The sequence below is a fragment of the Alnus glutinosa genome, chromosome 12 (assembly GCF_958979055.1).
Source record: "Alnus glutinosa chromosome 12, dhAlnGlut1.1, whole genome shotgun sequence".
In the NCBI taxonomy this organism is placed as follows: Eukaryota; Viridiplantae; Streptophyta; class Magnoliopsida; order Fagales; family Betulaceae; genus Alnus; species Alnus glutinosa.
In genome coordinates this window covers 17589389-17609300 of record NC_084897.1, presented here as the reverse complement: position 1 = coordinate 17609300, position 19912 = coordinate 17589389, and the positions used below count along the sequence as shown (strand labels likewise).

The 19912-nt window shown below is 38.7% G+C and overlaps 1 protein-coding gene across 1 annotated transcript; it reads left to right on the top strand.

The window, feature by feature from the left end:
* Positions 1-1582: 1582 nt before the first annotated feature.
* LOC133851785 (cysteine proteinase inhibitor 1-like) lies at positions 1583-2911 on the top strand. Its single transcript, XM_062288361.1, has 2 exons — positions 1583-1723; positions 2365-2911. Exons 1-2 carry the CDS (start codon positions 1709-1711, stop codon positions 2770-2772), a joined length of 423 nt encoding a protein of 140 aa, XP_062144345.1. The 5' UTR covers positions 1583-1708; the 3' UTR covers positions 2773-2911.
* Positions 2912-19912: the final 17001 nt, after the last annotated feature.

Sequence of the window (19912 nt, the reverse complement as noted above, 5' to 3'; positions counted from 1 at the left end):
GTTGCATATTTTCTTTCATTCAAAAAAAGAATTGCATTTTTCTTACAGGTTAAATTAATATTAAAATTAATGGATTAGTGAAGATTGATGACTTGCACGTATATGTTCCATTATTGTCCTCTTAAGTAGTGGTGGAGCCAAAAAATTTGTTGAGGGGTTTAAGAATATTTATTTATTTTTTATCATTATTTTTTTTATGAATGAAAAAAAAAAAGTTAAAATTGAACAAAAATTAATTTAAAATATAAAAAACGAAATAAATAAATAATATGCTCAAAAAAAAAAAAAAAAACCGCTTTAATGCTTTACAATCTCCTCATTAATTAATTAAATATAATGAAAACATTTTTCAAGTAGGAAACTTCGTGGAGAGAGAGCAGAGCAGTCACCTCATCAGTTTCTCATCAATTTACGCGCGTTTCTAATCATGATTTACGCGCTTTGAAAAGTAAAACCCATCATTTCTCGTTTGTTTGTGTTTTTTCCTCCATGATTTCTTTGACTGGGGTTGTTTGTGCTTTGTTCAGACTCGATCTCTAGCTACTCATTTTGCCATCTCCGCTACACTCTAATCTTGCTTTTCATCTTCATTCTACTCCACCATCTTTGCTGCTCTGCACACGACTCAGAGGCCTAAAACAGAGGTACGTGCTCCTACTACTGTCCATCTTTGCTTTTCAAATATGTTCTTATCCGAATCAATTAATTCCCTTGCATCTCTCTACCATTTCATTCGTGCTGCAGTTCTTAATCTTAAGAAATTTTCTCGTGTCTTTGGCTCTAGCTACTATGCTCTTCATCCTACTAAACGACTGGCCTTGTTTGTTAAGCAACATTACAGTACACAGTCGTGCGTCCGGGGATCCCACGCCTGCCATTTTCTTCAGCCTTTTCAGTTGAATTTGTCCAGAGAGATAGAGAGGAGTTGTAAAGCTGGTGTTTTGGGAGTGGAATTGTCAACGAAAAACTGTTTATTTTTATTTTTATTTTTTTTCTTTTTACGTTGCTGTTTTACTATTATTTATTAATGGTTGTTGGCCAGCTTAAGCCAAATCAAGTCAGAAGGAGCCACGTGATCCGTTCCTTTGAGAATGTCCACTGCACAAAAGTACAAAATACAGAGAAACCGACTTATAAGATATTTTCATAATTCCTTACGCCTAATTCTTACACAACTCTCTCACGTTCAATTTTCACACAATTCTCTCACATTATATATATCCTAGATATGTAGGTCTCACATGTAAAACTCACGTAGTGGCAAATTGTGTGAGTCCTATATATATATATATAGGTCTCACACGTGGAACTCACGCAGTGAAAATGGAGGATTATGTAGGGGTCGGAAGAGAAACATTTCTCTATTGATACAGATATCACATATAGCCTCCACCGTTTGATATTTACAACGTACTAATGGTTTACAAAGGGATCAAATAGAAAAAACTTTCTAAATCTACTTTAATTCATTAAAAATACAAAGGAAAAATATACAGCTAGACTACGTGGTGTCCTTCAATTTGTGTCCGTGACGTGAGGTGTCTTCTTGCAAAGATTCTTCAGGCGCTCACACTCCTTCGGCTCTATATATAGCTCTCTTGCTTTGATCAGCTCCTCACCTCACTCACAACTGCTCTTTTCTCCCTGATATATTTCACCTCTTTCGATTTTCTGTTCATCTTCTTTTTTACTTTTCTTTGAATCCCAAATGGCCACTGTTGAGGTATTGATCAACTGATCATAATATTTCACTTTTGCTTTTACTGTCTGTGTTTTGTGGAACCCATTTGCATCCAGTTTCTGGTAGAGATCGTTTTGCAATTCCACCTTTGACAGTGCTCAAAGTATTTGTTGTTTCCAACAAACTCGTCTATGTCTATAATATCTGATCAGCCTGAGTACTGGTTGATCCATACCATAATATATATTATAGTAATGGAAATAGAACTGATTTTCCTTGCTTTTATTATGATCAGACAAAAAAAATCAATCTTTTGATATGTTACTGAAAACACTCTAGCTTTCACAAGTGATGAATCAATTCATCTTCAGCTAGTTTTTGTGATCATATATGATATAGAACCACTAACTTGATCTCCAAATAAACGTAATATTTTTATAGATCAAATCAAATCATCAACCTTGATAATAGAGTATCGATCTGATCAATCCTTTTTTTGTTTTTTTTTTGGATTGTTACCTCATTTGATAAATATATAAAAATTGATGTTGTAGTGTTTATATCTTTCTCTTCAATGAATTAATCCTAAAACATTCGCTTCTGTTCAGCTTTGCATAAAGGAGTGCAACTGATCGATAAACAAAGCATGAAATCTTTTTCTTTTTTTCCATTGGTTTGTTCAGGTTTCATCATTTCCAGTAGCATTGCTAGAGAATGAGAAAACTGAGGTGCTAGAGCCAGCCACTGAAGAACCACTGTTCCTTCCCCTGTTGGCCTCCACCGTCTGCGGCCGAGGTCCTCTCGCCGGCGGGTGGCAGCCAATAAAGAACGTCAACGACCCGCACGTGAAGGAGATCGGTGAGTTCGCGGTAGCCGAGTACAACAAGTCGTCCAAGACCAACCTGAAGTTCGTGCGCGTGGTCAAGGGCGAGACCCAGGTCGTGGCCGGGACGAACTACCGGCTCGACGTGGCGGCCAAGGACGGGGCCGTGACCAAGTACTACGAGGCTGTTGTTTGGGAGAAGCCCTGGGAGAATTTCAGGAGCCTTACCTCGTTTAAGCAAATTAAGGGCAGTCACAGTCGGCCCTAATTAAAGGCGATTTTGGGTAGCCGGAATGCATGTTTGTTTGGAAATGCTTTGGATCGGAGTTGGTGATTTTGTGTGTTTCCTGTAACGTCGATATATATGTTTTGGTGAATAAAGTTTAAGAACTGAGTGCTTTTATTAATTTTTAGATTTATATGTTAATTTGATTTTTATTTGTTGGATTTTGCTTGCTATATATATATTAATTAGCACTCACCAGCAGGGATCCAATTAACCGGAGCTGGATCTTCTCCAGTTGAGAGGAACCGAAAAGGAGCTAGTCCTTTATGTTGAGAGGTATTTTAATAATTTTACACATGTGAAATTATTAAAATACCTTTCAATATAAAAGACCGACCCCTCTCCAGTTGTACACAACTGGAGAGGATCCTAATTCCAATTAACCCGGGCGGAGTGGTTCTCTGTGACCCAACGAATCGCTGAAGAATCCCACTATGATGGGGTAGTTGCCGGAGAACGCTACCACTTGCCGATGTTGGTTGTCTCCATTGTCGCCATCGGTTTCTAAAATCCCAAAAGGAATATGATAAACATGGAAAATCACAATAATTATTTATGGATTTGACTCTTACAAATTTTTTGGGATGAATAAGATTGTGTTTAAACCATTCAGATGAACACCTAACCAGAGTTAGAAACTGATCAATTGTGCTAAAAAACTGTCAAAAGGGATAATGACAATTGCAGCACAAACATATGTTTCAAATGGAGTTTTTGTCTTCGTCATTTGATCTGGTGTCGTTGCTAATATTATTGGAGACTTTATAGTTTATAGGCTGCTCCGGCGAGCATTAATTAACCCAAAACAAACTTAATTGGGCTGGTGAGTCATATTAGCTTTCTCACATTTATAAACAATCTGTTCATAAATAATGCTAAATCTATATTTGGGAATGACATTGTATCTTGACAAATGTTGTGTTGCAGCTAGTTAGGGTGTACAAGTGAGGCTGTGCATTACCATCTTAGCCAATAGGGATTAGTAATTTTAGGGATAAGCAAAAGCGGATAATAATAGCTAACTAGTTTAGAATATATATATATATATTAAATAATAAAAAAGTACACATACTCGGATACTCCCCTCAAACTATCATTTTATTGCCAATGTACTATCTAAACTACTAATTGTGTCAAAGTCCCCCCTTTAAACTATCAAAAAACGTCAATATCTCCTCTAGAGCCAACAAAAAGGCAAAAATAACCCTAAAAAAGTTTCAATAAGACAAATAAATCCTTATAAATTCAATATATATTAAATTTAAAAAAAAATGGATTTTTTTTGTAAGATTGAAACAATAATAATAAAAAACGAGAAAAATGCAAATTCAAGGGGTGTCCCAAAGTAAAATTATATAAAACAAAATCTAAAAAATAATTTTTTGGTTTTTTTTTTTAATTTTAGTTTTTTTCTCAAAAGAATAGATCACGTGGCTCCTTCTGACTTGATCTGGCTTGTATTAAAAAAGCTGGCCAACAACCATTAATAAATAATGGTAAAACAGCAACGTAAAAAGAAAAAAATAAAAATAAACAGTTTTTCATTGACAATTCCACGCCCAAAACACCAACTTTACAACTCCTCTCTATCTCTCTGGACAAATTCAACTGAAAGAGAAATGATACATGCACAACAAGAGCACAACTCCAATGTATATTGGGGTAGGGTTCACACATGTAGGTCCCCCCACATGTGCCTGGGAGTTGTGCACTTATAGTGCACTTGTTGTAATTCTATCATTTCTCCAACTAAAAAAGCTGAAGAAAAGAGAAATGATTCTGATGCAAGAGGATCTGAGTCAGACTATGCTGAGCTGTCAGATTGCGCATTGATGGCGTTGAATTACCTGGGGCAGGCAGATCAGCGCAAAATTGGCAAGAAATCATAATCTAATCTAATTGGGGCAATTTCCGGATGCGCTACAGTTTTTTGGCCATAACTTTGGCTACGAGTATCCGATTTGCGCATACGACCCCAATTCGGAAAGCTCTCTTCAGCGCGCACGTCGTGGCCACCGAACTATGCTTGGTGCGCCTCGTTTCGAGCCCTAAATCCGCTGTTTCCCTTTTCAAAACCCTAATTTTAGACATATTTTACCATTTATGGTAACTTTTCGTTTATTGTTTAGAAGGTGATTCTGAACCCGATTTGGGCCAGATTTTCGGCAGACTGCTTATTTTATTCCGTATTTTGTTTTATTAGGGTTTTCAGGGTTTTGCTATTTTTAGTAAAATTCTGCTAAAGACCTAATTTTCAACTATTTAAGCCCGGCTTGTGGGCGTTTTTCCAACAGTTGTTGTTTATTGATAATTTTATCGAATTCAGAGTTTCTCTCTGTTTTTGGGGTGAATTTCCTGTTTTCTTCCTTGCAAACTACTTGTTGATTAGCCTGCAGAATAATCGATATTCTGTTCCGGCGTCAATTGGTATCAGAGCTTCAGCACCTTCCTGAGACGCGTTCTTCATCAGTTTCAATGGCTGGTGGTCGTAGTCGTGGTGGTCGTCGTGGGCAGGTTCCGAATGAGGAAGCTCCGCACTGTGATCGTAACATTCAGGATGTGATGATTGAGGATTTGCAGAGGCAAGTTGCAGAATTAGCCCAGCGCCTTGAGGTGTAGGAATTCGGCAATCGTGAGATGGAGAACTTCGATTCTGATTCTGATTCCACCTTCGACAACCCGTATCACAATCCCGCTCCAAACTGGGACCACCATGGTCGGGAAGTCACCATGGAACCCTCGGTTTCAAATTAGACCTGCCTGAGTTTTCTGGAACGTTACAAGCCGAAGGTTTCGTCAATTGGTTGAATGAGTTAGAGCGGATTTTCAAGTATAAGGAAGTCCCCGATCGCGACAAAGTAAAACTGGTCGCCATCAAATTGAAGGGTAGAGCATCTGCGTGGTGGGAGCAGTTGAAGCGGTTAAGAGAGAGGCAAGGCAAAGCCAAGATCACCGAATGGGAGAAGATCAAGATCAAGATGAAGAGTCACTTCCTTCCTTTCGGCTACACTCAAACCCTGTTTCAGCGACTTCACTCGTTGAGGCAAGGCATGAGATCGGTGGATGATTACACCGAGGAGTTCTATCAGTTGGTCGCACGGAACGATCTATCTGAGACAGAAGAGCAGATGGTTGCGCGGTATTTGGGAGGATTGCGACAGCCCCTCAAGATGCCCTTAGACTGCACTCGATGTGGACCATTTTTTAGGCCTATCAGCATGCACTTGTCGCAGAGAAGCAGCAGAACAAGCGACCCGCGGTCAGAAACGATCAAGGCAATCGCCCGGTTCGGCCCCAAGAATCCCGTCCAATCCAGCCGCCGACGCAGGGTAATTCTAACCCTAATATTAAATGTTATAGATGTGGTGAACAGGGGCATAGGGCAAGTGATTGCAGGAAACCTGCCAGCCAAAAGGGCAAGAACCTCCTACTTGAGGAAGACGTGGTAGATTACACGTATGAGGAGACTGGAGATCCAGTGTATGATGAAGATGGAGATGAAGACGTACTGTATGGGGACGGCCAAGAGACTCTAGTCATTCGTAAGAGTCTGCTGACTCCCAAGGGGGACTTTGGAGACGATTGGTTGAGGACCAATATTTTCCACACAACTTGCACAGTGGTCGACAAAGTTTGCAAGATGACCATTGACAGTGGCAGTTGCGAGAACGTAGTGTCCGACAAGGCTGTCCAGAAATTGCAGTTGAAGACAGAGCGTCATCCCAAGCCATACAAGTTGTCGTGGCTTAGCAAGGGGAGTTAGGTAAAAGTAAACAGACAATGCCTAGTGTCTTTTTCTGTTGGCAAGAAATATTTTGATAATGCTTGGTGTGATGTAGTATCTATGGACGCCTGTCATATATTGCTAGGCAGACCTTGGCAGTATGATCGCAGTGTGGTGCATGATGGCAGGAAGAATACATATTCCCTTAGCATCAAAGGGAAGAAGATTGTGTTAGCACCTCGTCGAGTTTATGCTTTACTGCCTTGTGGGGATAGTGCAGTAGACAAGACTCCAAAATTGCCACCAGAGGTGCAACAAATGCTAGTAGAATTTTCTGACCTCATGCCAGAAGATTTTCCTCCCGGACTATCACCTATGCGAGATATCTAGCATCAGATTGACTTGATTCCTGGGTCGATTCTGCCTAATAGGCCAGCTTATCGCCTCAGTCCCAAGGAAGCGGAAGAGTTGCAGCGACAAGTGGCAGAGTTGCTCGAGCGGGGCTACATCCGTGAGAGTATAAGCCCATGTACAGTTCCTGCCCTGTTGGTACCAAAGAAAGATGGTTCGTGGCGCATGTGCGTTGACAACAGAGCGATCAACCGGATCACAGTAAAATACCGGTTCCCAATTCCCCACTTGGATGATATGTTAGATCAGCTATCCGGTTCTCAGGTCTTCTCCAAAATTGATCTTAAAAGCGGCTACCACCAGATCAGAATAAGGCCTGGAGATGAGTGGAAGACGGCATTCAAGACGCAGCATGGGTTGCACGAGTGGATGGTGATGCCTTTTGGTTTGTCCAACGCAACCAACACTTTTATGAGGTTCATGCATCAAGTTCTGCAACCTTTTATGGGGAAAGTCGTTGTGGTTTACTTCGATGATATCCACATCTACAGTCCGACTTGGACGTCACACTTTGAGCACCTCCGTACTGTTTTCAGTATGTTAAGAGCGGAGCACCTCTTCGTCAATCAGAAGAAGTGTTCTTTCTTCACTACTTCTGTAACTTTTCTTGGTTTTGTTGTATCTATTTATGGTGTCCATGTAGATCAATCCAAGATAGATGCAGTTTTGGAGTGGCCCCAGCCAAAGACCTTGCACAACGTCAGGAGTTTCCATGGGTTGGCGTCCTTCTACCGTCAATTCATCAGGAATTTCAGTACCCTGATCGCTCCCATCACAGAATGTCTCAAGGGTTTTGAGTTTCATTGGTCTGAGGAAGCCGAGATCAGTTTCCAACTGGTCAAACAAAAGATGACCAAAGCACCAGTCCTGGCACTCCCTGATTTTGAGAAGGTGTTCAAAGTAAACTGCGATGCGTCCGGAGTTGGCATTGGGGGCGTTCTCAGTCAGGAGGGGCGTCCAATAGCTTTCTTCAGTGAGAAGTTATCGGGATCGAAGAAGAATTACTCTACCTATGACTTGGAGTTCTATGCCATCGACCAATCTTTGAAGCATTAGTGTCACTATCTGGTACATAAGGAATTTATTTTTTATTACCGATCATGAGGCTCTGAAGTACATCAATGGTCAACACAAGCTGAGTAGGCAGCATGGCAAGTAGGTCGTATACTTACAGGAATTCACCTTTTCACTAAGGCACCAAGCAGGAAGTCTAAACCGTGTCGCAGATGCCCTGAGCCGTCGTACGATGCTCCTCACCACCATGAGTACTAGAATTGCAGGGTTCGAAGCTTTTACTGATATGTATGCAGCCGACCCTTCCTCTGGGAAGATAAATCAGGAGGTAACAGATGGTCATCATTCTGATTTTATTTTGCATGATGGTTATCTGTTTCGTGGGTTACAGTTGTGCATTCCAGATTGTTCATTAAGGCAGCAGATTATTTGTGAACTTCATAATGAAGGCCACTTCGGGCGGGAAAAAACGTTGGCTCTTATCTCTTCTGACTACTATTGGCCCAAGTTGACCAGTGACGTGGCTCACTTTATGGAGCGTTGTTATATGTGTCAGAAGTCCAAGGGTGTTCTCACCAATGCAGGCTTGTACACCCCATTACCAATTCCTGATGCTCCGTGGCTCGATGTCAGCATGGACTTTGTGTTGGGTTTGCCCCGTACCCAACGGGCTTGTGATTCCATTTTGGTTATGGTTGATAGGTTTTCCAAGATGGCCCATTTTATAGCTTGCAGGAAGACCATGGATGCTGTTCGGATCGCCCATCTCTACTTCAGGGAGATTGTACGTCTCCATGGTGTCCCTCGATCCATCACTTCAGATCGGGATACCAAATTTATCAGTAGTTTTTGGAGGAGCCTATGGGGAAAACTGGGGACAAAGTTGAACTTTAGCAGTGCCTACCACCCCCAGACAGATGGCCAGACAAAAGTGGTGAACCGGAGTTTGGCCAACCTTTTGCAGTGTTTGAAAGGGACTAAACCAAAGCAGTGGGATTTGGCCCTACCTCAAGCAGAATTTGCCTACAATAGATCAAAGAGCAGGACCACAGGGATGAGCCCATTTGAGATTGTCTACGGTCAGAATCCATCCAGAATACTGGACTTAGCTCCTGTTCCACGTGTAGGTCGTTTGAATCCTAAAGCAGATGAGCTAGCCAACCATCTTCGGGGCATCCATGAGCAGGTGAAACTGGCCATTCAGGAGAGCAATGACAAGTACAAGGCTCGAGCGGACCGTCATCTTCGTCAGGTACTTTTTGATGTTGGTGATTTTGTTTGGGCAGTCTTAACTCGTGATCGGTTCCCTGTTGGCGAGTATAATAAGCTTAAGGAGCGAAAGATCGGACCCTATGAAATATTGCAGAAGATCAATGACAACGCCTACAGGTTGCGTCTTCCCAATCATTTGAAGACTTCTGATGTCTTTAATGTGAAGCACTTGAGTCCTTGTTTTACGGATTCCGATGATATTGCTGTGAACTCGAGGACGAGTTCTTTCCAACCCGGGGTGACTGATGCAGGGGGATCTGAGTCAGACGATGCTGAGTTGCCAGATTGCGCATTATTAATGGCGCTGAATTACCTGGGGCAGGCAGATCAGCGCAAAATTGGCAAGAAATCATAATCTAATCTAATTGGGGCAATTTCTGGATGCGCTGCAGTGTTTTGGCCATAACTTTGGCTACGAGTATCCGATTCGCGCATATGACTCCAATTCGGAAAGCTCTCTTCGGCGCGCACATTGTGGCTACCAAGCTATGCTTGGTGTACCTCGTTTCGAGCCCTAAATCCTCTGTTTTCCTTTTCAAAACCCTAATTTTAGATATTTTTTACCATTTATGGTAACTTTTCGTTTATTGTTTAGAAAGTGATTCTGAACCCGATTTGGGCCAGATTTTTGGCAGACTGCTTATTTTATTCATTATTTTGTTTTATTAGGGTTTTCAGGATTTTGCTATTTTTGGTAAAATTCTGCTAAAGACCTAATTTTCAGCTATTTAAGCCCGGCTTGTGGGCGTTTTCCCAACAGTTGTTGTTTATTGATAATTTTATCGAATTCAGAGTTTATCTTTGTTTTTGGGGTGAATTTCCTATTTTCTTCCTTGCAAACTACTTGTTGATTAGTCTGCAGAATAATCGCTATTATGTTGCGGCGTCAGATTCATGTACTTATTTCTCACAACACCCCCACAACAGCTGATGTGGAAAGGCTGGGTTTTTTTTTTTTCATTTTGTTTTTGTTGCTTGAAAATTGGTTGGAGGGGAAATTTCATTTCCAACCCAGCCCCCCCCTCTCTCTCTCTCTGAAATTTCTCCTCCGTACAGTCCAAACGTTCGGTCGTCTCTTCACCAACTTCTCTCTCTGCAGTCGACCTCCTCCGTCGTCCGGCCTCCCTCTCCGTTAGATTTCCTCTCTCTCTCTCTCCGGTAGATTTCCTCTCTCGCCAACCACCAAGACCCACCGACCGCCACCCATCAGAGCACCCCCCCCCCTCCCTCTCTCTCGCTGTTTTCCTGTTGTAAGTTTTTTGCTTCTCTCTTTTCATGATTTTCGCCACCCATCGGAGCACCAACTATAGTTGTTTGGTTCTAAAGTTTAGGCTTTTGTTGGATTTTTCAAGTGTTGGGTTTTAGTTTAGCCTTTGGATTTTTCAAAGTTTCGAGCTTTAGTTTATGGGTCATTTTTTGTTGGATCTGCCGTAAGGCAGATTTGGTTTCCAAGAAAACTGGGAAAAGAAATGGGAAATCTTCGAAATAAAGCCTTCGTAACAGTTTGTGAAAAAGAATGTTCTTTTTTTGTTTCTTTCTTTCTTTCTTTCTTTTATGATTTTGGGTTGTCGCGGTTTTGTGGATAGTTTAGAGCTTTGAATCAACTAATGTAGAAAGTTTGTTTGGATTGTTTGAGTGGAAGTTTTTGTTTTCTTCACAGCAAGTTATGACAATTGTTTCTTTTTTATTCGTCTAGAAAACATAATGGCTCTTCTTGTTTTTGCTTAAATGGGTCAATTTTTTATATTGGGTTTGTCTTAGTTCCTGAATGCTATTTGTGAAAATTGTATATGTAGTTGCTCATTGTAATCATGTGTGTGGATGATGAGGTTCGAGAATGGATTTGGGGTTTCTCTCTTTTTCTTTTTTGTTTTTCCCCTTTTTTTCGTTTGCATTGATGATGCTGCAATAGCTTATTTTGGTATTTGTCTGTATTTTCAAGTATTCATGAAGTAAGTTGACACAACCTGGATGCAGGGTATTGAATCCATGGTTGTGTTTTGTTATGCTGTAATTTGGTATTTTAGTGATTATTTTTTTCAACTTTCATGGTGCAATGGTTTGTATTATTATTTAACTATGCTACAGTTTGTTTAAATCGATAGTGTTAATTTTCTTTTTTCATTCTTTTTCATTTATCCAGGCTGAGGATAGAGTTGTGCTACCTGACAAAACTTCTCTATACTTGACTGCCATCGAGGATGCAGAGTACAAAGATGATAGATTAAATATAAGACTATTGACTTTTGCATGTACAAAAGCAGATACTTTTGGTTTAAGATCCTTTTTTTTTTTTTTTTTTTTGTCTGAATTGTACAGGAGCCTGTTAACTCACTTTGTTGCTGTTATGGGAATATAAATTGCTAATTTTTTTTTTTTTTTTTTCAATTACAACATGACGGTGCAGTGTAAATGTTGATTGTTTTGAATAAACAAGATTCACTTCTGAGTTGTGGCTAGGCCGAAGTGCTTTCAAAGTCACTTAAAACTTTACTGGTTGATTGTTTTGATATGCTATTTTTTATGTTTGGATCGATATGCTTTCAAAATTGCGTTATTGTATATATATTACATAACAGAGTTCAGGTTTCTTTCTTTGTCCAAAAGCACAACAAAGTAATTGTGTTCTAGACACAATGATTCCTTGCAGTGTGAATATGTGCCTTTTTTTCTTTTTCTTTTTGCGCATGGTGGTTCCAATATCAAACTGATCAAGAATGCAATTTACAATGAGTTCAGGATATCATTGTAAGTTGTGTTCTTAACTCTTTGTAAGTTTCAACTTTTTTCTTTTCCTACATCTCCTTCCCTTCAACCACCAATTAAGTGTGTTATAAACCCAAGAAATGTTAACATGGATCTAAGCGTGGAGGCCTATAATTCGTATTCATTGGTTAGTCAATGACGAATAAGGATCAATAAGTATTGTCATTTCAGCATAAACACCATCAAGGTGTATTCTAAGTGTTGTCAGATATATGTGTACCATATTTCATAGTTGGTAATCATTTATGTCTTAGAAGCAATTAAAAGAATACTTATAGGGTTCGTATAGGAGTCGCATTGGAGTGAGTTTATGACCATAGCGGTGCTTAAGAATTCTTTTCCATTTGTTTGATATTTAGTTCATCTGCTTGAACAGTTATTACCACATTTGTTTTATGAATATCAAAAAGTAATAATGATTTCATTTTAGACCGCCATAAAAACTGTTTTTACATATAAGGGTTTGATTTGGGCCATTTTCATATGGGATCGAGTGATTGTGACGCTATGTAGTCGGAAGAAATACAAAATGCACGAAATACCAATCTTTATTATATATTTCAGCAAAATGTCTTTAAGTTTGGTACTGTGTAATGCTCAGCAGCCTAGACATTTTATATCTTAGACTGTTATCCGGACTCAAAATGCAGTTGAGAATTTGTCTTATGTGGTAACTTTTTTAATTTGGAGGAACCAATGCAGCATATTTAGAATGTATACTATATGTAGCCAGCATTTTTTTTTTTTTTTTTTATCATGCCTTTTCAATCGACCTTAAAAAAAGGGGTTTGGCTTTATTGGTTGTTTTTGCATCTGGAAGTTATGTTAACAATATTCTGTAATCCAAGTAGTAAATAGCCTACACTTGGTAATTGTTTTTGTTGTTAATATTTCTTAAAAATATTGCAGGAAGGCTATTACATCTTTTCCTCTTCAGTGGCTCAAAGCATTCACAGAAATTTCAAGCACTACTGACCATCTCACAAGAGAAGTACCGATCGATGAGGAAACAATATCATGTTGCTATAGCCTTTTTAATTTTGTTTATAGAATTATATGTAACTAGGATATAGTGAAATTTTAATGTTGTAATGTTGAATAATGGATAAGCACTACAAGTGTTGTTAGATCTTCATTCAGTTTTGAAGAATCTGCTTAAGCATCTTGTTGTCTTTTTGCTTTTTGGTTAGCTTTTGTTGTCTCTTTCATTGTTTGTAGTACCCCTCAACCAAAGGCATAGTTTAAAATACAAACGAAAACCAGTGTTCTTTTTGGTATGTAAATTAATGTAGAATAGTAATGTCTAAAAATATTGATCACCAAATATTCAGCCATGATTATGTATTCATGTGAAAATCACCAAATTTATGGAACAAGGACGTTGTTTTCTGCATAATACACTAGTTACATTGCCTTCCTGACCTCGTGAGAAAGCAATTTTTCCCTACTTTGATATATTTGGTAAACCAATTTTACGAGTCCATATTTATTTTATTTTATCATTATTTTATTTTATTTTATTTTATTTTATTTTATTTTTTTATAGCGAAGGGACAGCCTTCTTGCAATCACGCTTGTTAATGTATTCATGAGCAGGATTTTCACTGGAACAAAATGAAATATGTTTTGGAGATCTTGAAAATTCATTTGATTTAGCTCAACTTTCCTGAGTTGGTCTCGAACTACCCGTCTCTTCTTTAGACAAATGGACCTCATAAAAATTCCATCACATTAGATATTTAGCTAGTAAACTACTGAAAATTCAAATTCCAATTAGCCACAGGCAACCTATCATTAATAGCATAGCTTCATAATGATTTACTAGACTCCAAGCAGAAAATGGTAAGGCACACTAAAGAACAAATTGATTGAGAAACATTGACTATAAATCAAATTCAAAATTTTTTAGCATTACACTTCAATATTATCCCGTGAAATCATTTTTTTTAATAAGCAGTATTATCCCGTGAAATCATAAGAAAGGATCTTATAGTATTGAATTTTTGAGACTGCACAGCACCGACCAGTCGATGAAAATTTGAGCATTATATCAACATCTCGGGGATTTTTTTTTTGTTTTGATTCAGAGTCATGGTCCCACCTAATGTTTCACCTTCGCATATGGTCAGCACATCTTCCAAGTACAGAACGGTTTGCTTCCAATGAGTAACATTTGATCTAGGCCCTGCATGATATTCCAATCAGAAAAATATTAACAGTTTAACAAGCCTATATGGCTGAAACCAACCTGGCTTGGTCCAACCACCTTGCATCATATAATCATAGTAAAGATAGAAACACAGACAAAGCAATGCAAACAAGATGTCCCAAAAAGCTAAACCACAGGTTTTCACACTTGGTTTCCACTTCATAGTGATTTAGTGAAGGTTGGAAGAGCATTATAAGATACCAACTAATGACACCAAGACAGTCCAGAAACACACCAATTAAACAACAACCTCAGTAAGAGTGCCGATGGCCATCCAATCTAGAAAAGGTCCCATGGATATAAATTTGATTGACTTAATACCAAAGTCAGATATGGAATTTATAAACCTAGCTTATGGGGCATTAGCAAATTCAAGAATGAAATATGTTAAATAAAGAAATGCTTTCTCCTTTAAACCATAACCAGTTTAAATCATTACATGTACCACAACAAAACTTAATCCAGACAATAAAATGTGGAGAAGCCTGTCAACTTATGACACTTGCTAAAGAGCATGGATGTAATTATCACGTTCTGCCACGCTTGAAAGGAGCAATGAAGGAAGCATCCCCAGGAGCCATCTTAGAGATATCCATTACCTGAATGAAGGGAAGCAAATGAACTTACATTAGCCAAAAAGCAAAGTAACCGCCTTCGTAAGGACCAATCAGAAAGAAAAAACGAAAAGCAAAGTAAATCTACCATCAAACAATATCTAATATTATTTCATATGTTTGTGTCAGCATGCCCCTGTAATTTCCACCTTAAGTAACTTGCAGTTCGTAACAATTTGATTCTGATCAACTGTGTCAACAAGGGGTTCCATCAAGGCTTGCTTCTTGATGCAACTCATGTCAAAGCCATGTACATTATTCCAAACTGGAGAATGAAATTGGCAACGGGAAAAAGTAAGAACCAATAAATTACACTGCACCATCATGTTGTAATTGGAAAAAAAAAACTTAGCAATTCATATTCCCACAACAGCAACAATGTTACGACAAAAAAATCTAACATTAACAGTACCCTAGATCCAGGTTGTGTCAACTTACTTCATGAATACTTGAAAATACAGACAGAGACCAAAATAAGCTTTTGCAGGACGCATCATCAATGCAAACGAAAAAAAAAAAAAAAAAAAAAGAGAGAGAGAAACCCCAAATCCATTCTCGAACCTCATCATCCACACACAGGATTACAATGAGCAACTACATATACAATTGTCACAAATAGCATTCAGGACCTAAGACAAACCCAATATAAAAAATTGACCCATTTAAGCAAAAACAAGAAGAGCCATTATGTTTTTTAGACGAATAAAAAAGAAACAATTGTCATAACTTGCTGTGAAGAAAACGAAAACTTCCACTCAACCAATCCAAACAAACTTTCTACATTAGTTGATTCAAAGCTCTAAACTATCCACAAAACCGCGACAACCCAAAATCATAAAAGTAAGGAAAAAAAAAACATTATTTTCCACAAACTGTTACGAAGGCTTTATTTCGAAGCTTTCCCTTTTCTTTTCCCCAGTTTTCTCGGAAACCAAATCTGCCTTACGGCAGATCCAACAGAAAATGACCCATAAACTAAAGCTCGAAACTTTGAAAAATCCAAAGGCTAAACTAAAACCCAACACTTAAAAAATCCAACAAAAGCCTAAACTTTAGCACCAAATAACTACAAATGGTGCTTCAATGGGTGGCAAAAATCATGAAAAGTGAGAAGCAGAAAAAATTACAACAGGAAAATGACGAGAGAGAGAGAGGGAGGGGGGGTGCTCCGATGGGTGGCGGTCGGTGGGTCTTGGTGGCCAGCGAGAGAGGAAATCTGCCGAAGAGAGAGAGAGAGGAAACCTTCCAGACTGTACGGAGGAGAAATTTCAGAGAGGGGGCTGGGTTGGAAGGGAAATAAAATTGAGAAATGCTAAATGTGAGCCTTTTGTCCATCTCATGTCCGTCTCTTTCCAGCGTGGCACTGACAATGAAGTTAAAAGAATGAACTCAAATGGGAAAGACTCAGGATATTGAAATAATTTGCGCCATTAGACATTTTCCCCCCAAATGTTCTCCCCTTTCTCTTTCCCTCAAAAATCTCCTTCCCCATTTTCTGGCCGATCTCCAGCTTTTCCGACGCTTTGCCCCCATTTTCCGGCCGAGGATATTCCCCTTTCCGGCGGCGACTGAGCTCCCCTATTTCCGGCCGATCTCCAGCTTTTCCGGCTCTTTGCCCCCATTTTCTGGCAAATCACTTCCCTTTTCCAGCGGCGACCAAGCTCCCCTATTTCCGGCAGAACGTTGCCCCCATTTTCTGGCCGATCTCCTCCCCTTTTCGACGGCGACCGAGCTCTCCTATTTCCGGCAGAACTTTGCCTCCATTTTCCGGCCCAATCTCCTGCCTTTTTCGGCGGCGACCTCCCCTATTTCTGGCAGAACTCCCCCTTTTCCGGCGCCGTCTCCACCATTGACCGAGCTCTCCACTTCCAGTGCCGACCAATCTCAGCTCGTCTCAACTTCCTTCTCAAAGAAGCTCTTCAAAGGTAAAACAACCTCTCCTCTCCGTTACTATTTCCTCTTCATTTTTTTTCTTGGGTGTTTTGAGCTTTTGTCTGTTGGTTATTCATTTTGTTTTTTTTCCCCTCCAGCTGTGATGAAAACAGATGGATTTGACTAGAAGACTGTTAAACAAACACCCGTTGACAATCATTGTTTGCTACCTCCAGATGATATCAACTCATTTAGCAATTTCACCAATATATGGATAAAAAGGTTTCATATTGATCACTAGCATATATGTCTTTGAAAACGAATTCATGCTTTTGCGCCTTCGTTTTACGTTGACATTACTTTGTTTGAAGAAAACTTTGGTATCAAACATTTTGCTAATATTGGTGTATATCTTTTGACTGAGAAAATGTTGAGAATCTGCTTCTCTTTTTTTCTTTTTTTTCTTTTTTTTTTGTCCTTGGAAATGTAAGCCTAATGAAGATTGTGAAACTGAAGTGTGAAGTGGTTTTAAGGGTATGGATTGTATGTGTAAATGTGTTTTTGAGCAATTCCTGTTAAATGGCTGTTCCAAATCCTTTGAAATCATCCAACTATCCCTTTTATGGGAAAGCTTAAAGTTTCTCCAAAATGTCTCAAAGTGTAAGACCCAGCCTCAAGAAGCTTCATCCAATAATTCTCAAGTATCACCAAAAACATGAGCATCCAATTAAATTTCACAGGATTTAAACAAAAATTGTCTAAGAAGAATCTACCATCTACCAAAGCAAAATTTTATGATTTATGCAAAATATATTTGAGTAATACGATTCATTTGCAAAGAACCATTTGAAGGGTAAACTATCATATTACATCAAACCAAAAGTTTAATGATATTACACATTCAACCAAATTTACTAGACTTGTTCACCAATTACAAAATAACATTCCTCTTCCAAAATAAAAACCAAGTGACCACATTACAATCCAACATACCACAATACAATACATCCCAACTTGATACATACTTCATTTTCTTTTAGTTTAACATCAAGTAAGTACCTCGAGATTCACCATAGCCACTAAGGTAAAAAACTAAAAGCAAAATGACCACTACCATCATAGCCTGAAACATCCGAAACATTTTCCCATTAGTTTAACACAGCTCCAGCTCTCATCGAAGTTTAACATATTGATCATTATATTTTTTTTTCAATCAGCTTCTCAAGTTTAGCATATTCATATTTATATTTTTTTTCAATTAGCTTCTCAAGTTTAACATATTGATCATTATATTTTTTTTCAATCAGCTTCTCAAGCTTAACATATTGATCATTATCTTTTGTTTCAATTAGCTTCTCAAGTCTATCACTATCTGCCTTTCTTCTATTGTCTAGGATTTTCAGGCGTTCCATTATCTTCGTCTCGTACGTAGTCATTTCATTATTAGCCCATGCAAAAAAATCGCAATCACCCGTTCTCTGCATGACAAAGAAAAAGTAAATTAATGTCATTACAATGTCATCACCTACTAGCAATTAAACAAAGTATAACACAATATTAATTTCAAAAATTACCTTATATTTTCACAGCCATACCACTTTCTGATAGTATTGTTATCAGTCTAAGAATACCTTACACGTGCAGGCACTCCACAATAACATAACGGACGTGCACTTGACGCACTTGACGCACCACTATTTACCGACATTTTGTCATGCCTATGCAAAAGACCTAAATAAAACCTCATAAAGTATCATTCAACTAACCAACCAATCTAAGCATGCGAGCATGTCAAATAATCACCAGTCAAAAGAATATCAGAATAAAGAATATCAGAATAAAGAATAAACAAACCCCCAAATGAATATCAGAATATCACAAAACACGTAGATAAAGAAGAAAAGTGAATAGTAACAAAAGTGAAGCCTTGAAAATATCCAAATCAAAATACAACTAGGGTTCTTTTTATGTACTACAATCATAACATACCAATTTGGGACTACAATCAGGATCAACCTATCATGATCACATGCATGAATTAATTGTACATGGAGAAAATTTTGCTATATTCACAAGAACTTTTAAAAGAAGCAACAACAACGAGTAAATTGTTTTGATGATTCTCGGCATATCTCTAACTGAAACGTCACTTCCAAGCAGTCCAATAAACAACATTGCACGTTTTTATCATCTGTAAATCCAAAGATAAAATGTGGAAGAAGAAAACTGCACAGAGCATTCAAATTATGTAATCTACGTAGGTCCATGGCTGTAATTAGAACATACCAAATGATGTAATCAGAATATGTTATGGACTTCAACTAGCCACAACATTATCCAAATATTTATCACTGTCACCAGTGGCAGAGCCACTATGGGGCTTGGGGGAGGGGATAGTGGAGAGGGGGAGATTTGGGAAATGGGAAAATTTTTGAAAATGAACCTAAATGTCGACCCCCGCGTTTTCAAGCTTTTTTGTTTAAAAAAAAAACGAAAAACAATTACACGTGGAAAAAAGATGGAAGAGGGACGAACAAAAAGCGCATGTGTAGAAGCTCTCAATAAAATTTCATTTCCCTTCCAACCAGTTTTCAAGCAACAAAAAAATAAAAATAAAAACAGCCTTTCCACGTTAGCTGTTGTACGAGTGTTGTGAGAAATGAGTGCAGGAATCATTTCTCCTTCTAATTTACGCATTTTGGATTTGGGAAATACTAATTTACTACATGGGCACAACACCCCCTCACATGAGGGTGGGCCCCACTATGAGGGGGACCCACACTTCAATTATGTGTCCATGCAAGAAGTGTGGCTTGAACAGGAGCCTACGGCCAGAAGAAGTATATGACCATTTGACCGGTGGAAGGGGAATTATGCCTAATTACACTGGATGGATTTGGCATGGGGAGAAGATTAGGGCTCCTGTACCTAATAAAGTACGTGTTGTTGAATCTCCCAAGCCGGCTCCTGCTGCAAATATTGTACCAATACCCAACAAGTCAAGAACGATGTAGTCCATGTTGCAAGATGTTTTTGGCATGCATAATACTCTGGCAGACGATGGTGAGTGTCAAGTGGAAGTGGAAGCCGATTATGTACCTGAAGCAGTTGATGAAGAGATCGATGAGAGTGCCAAGAAATTCTACAACTTGGTTCAGGATGCAAACAAGCCACTTCATGATAAAACACAATATAGCAAATTGTCAACTATTGTTCATCTATACAACTTGAAGTGTGTGG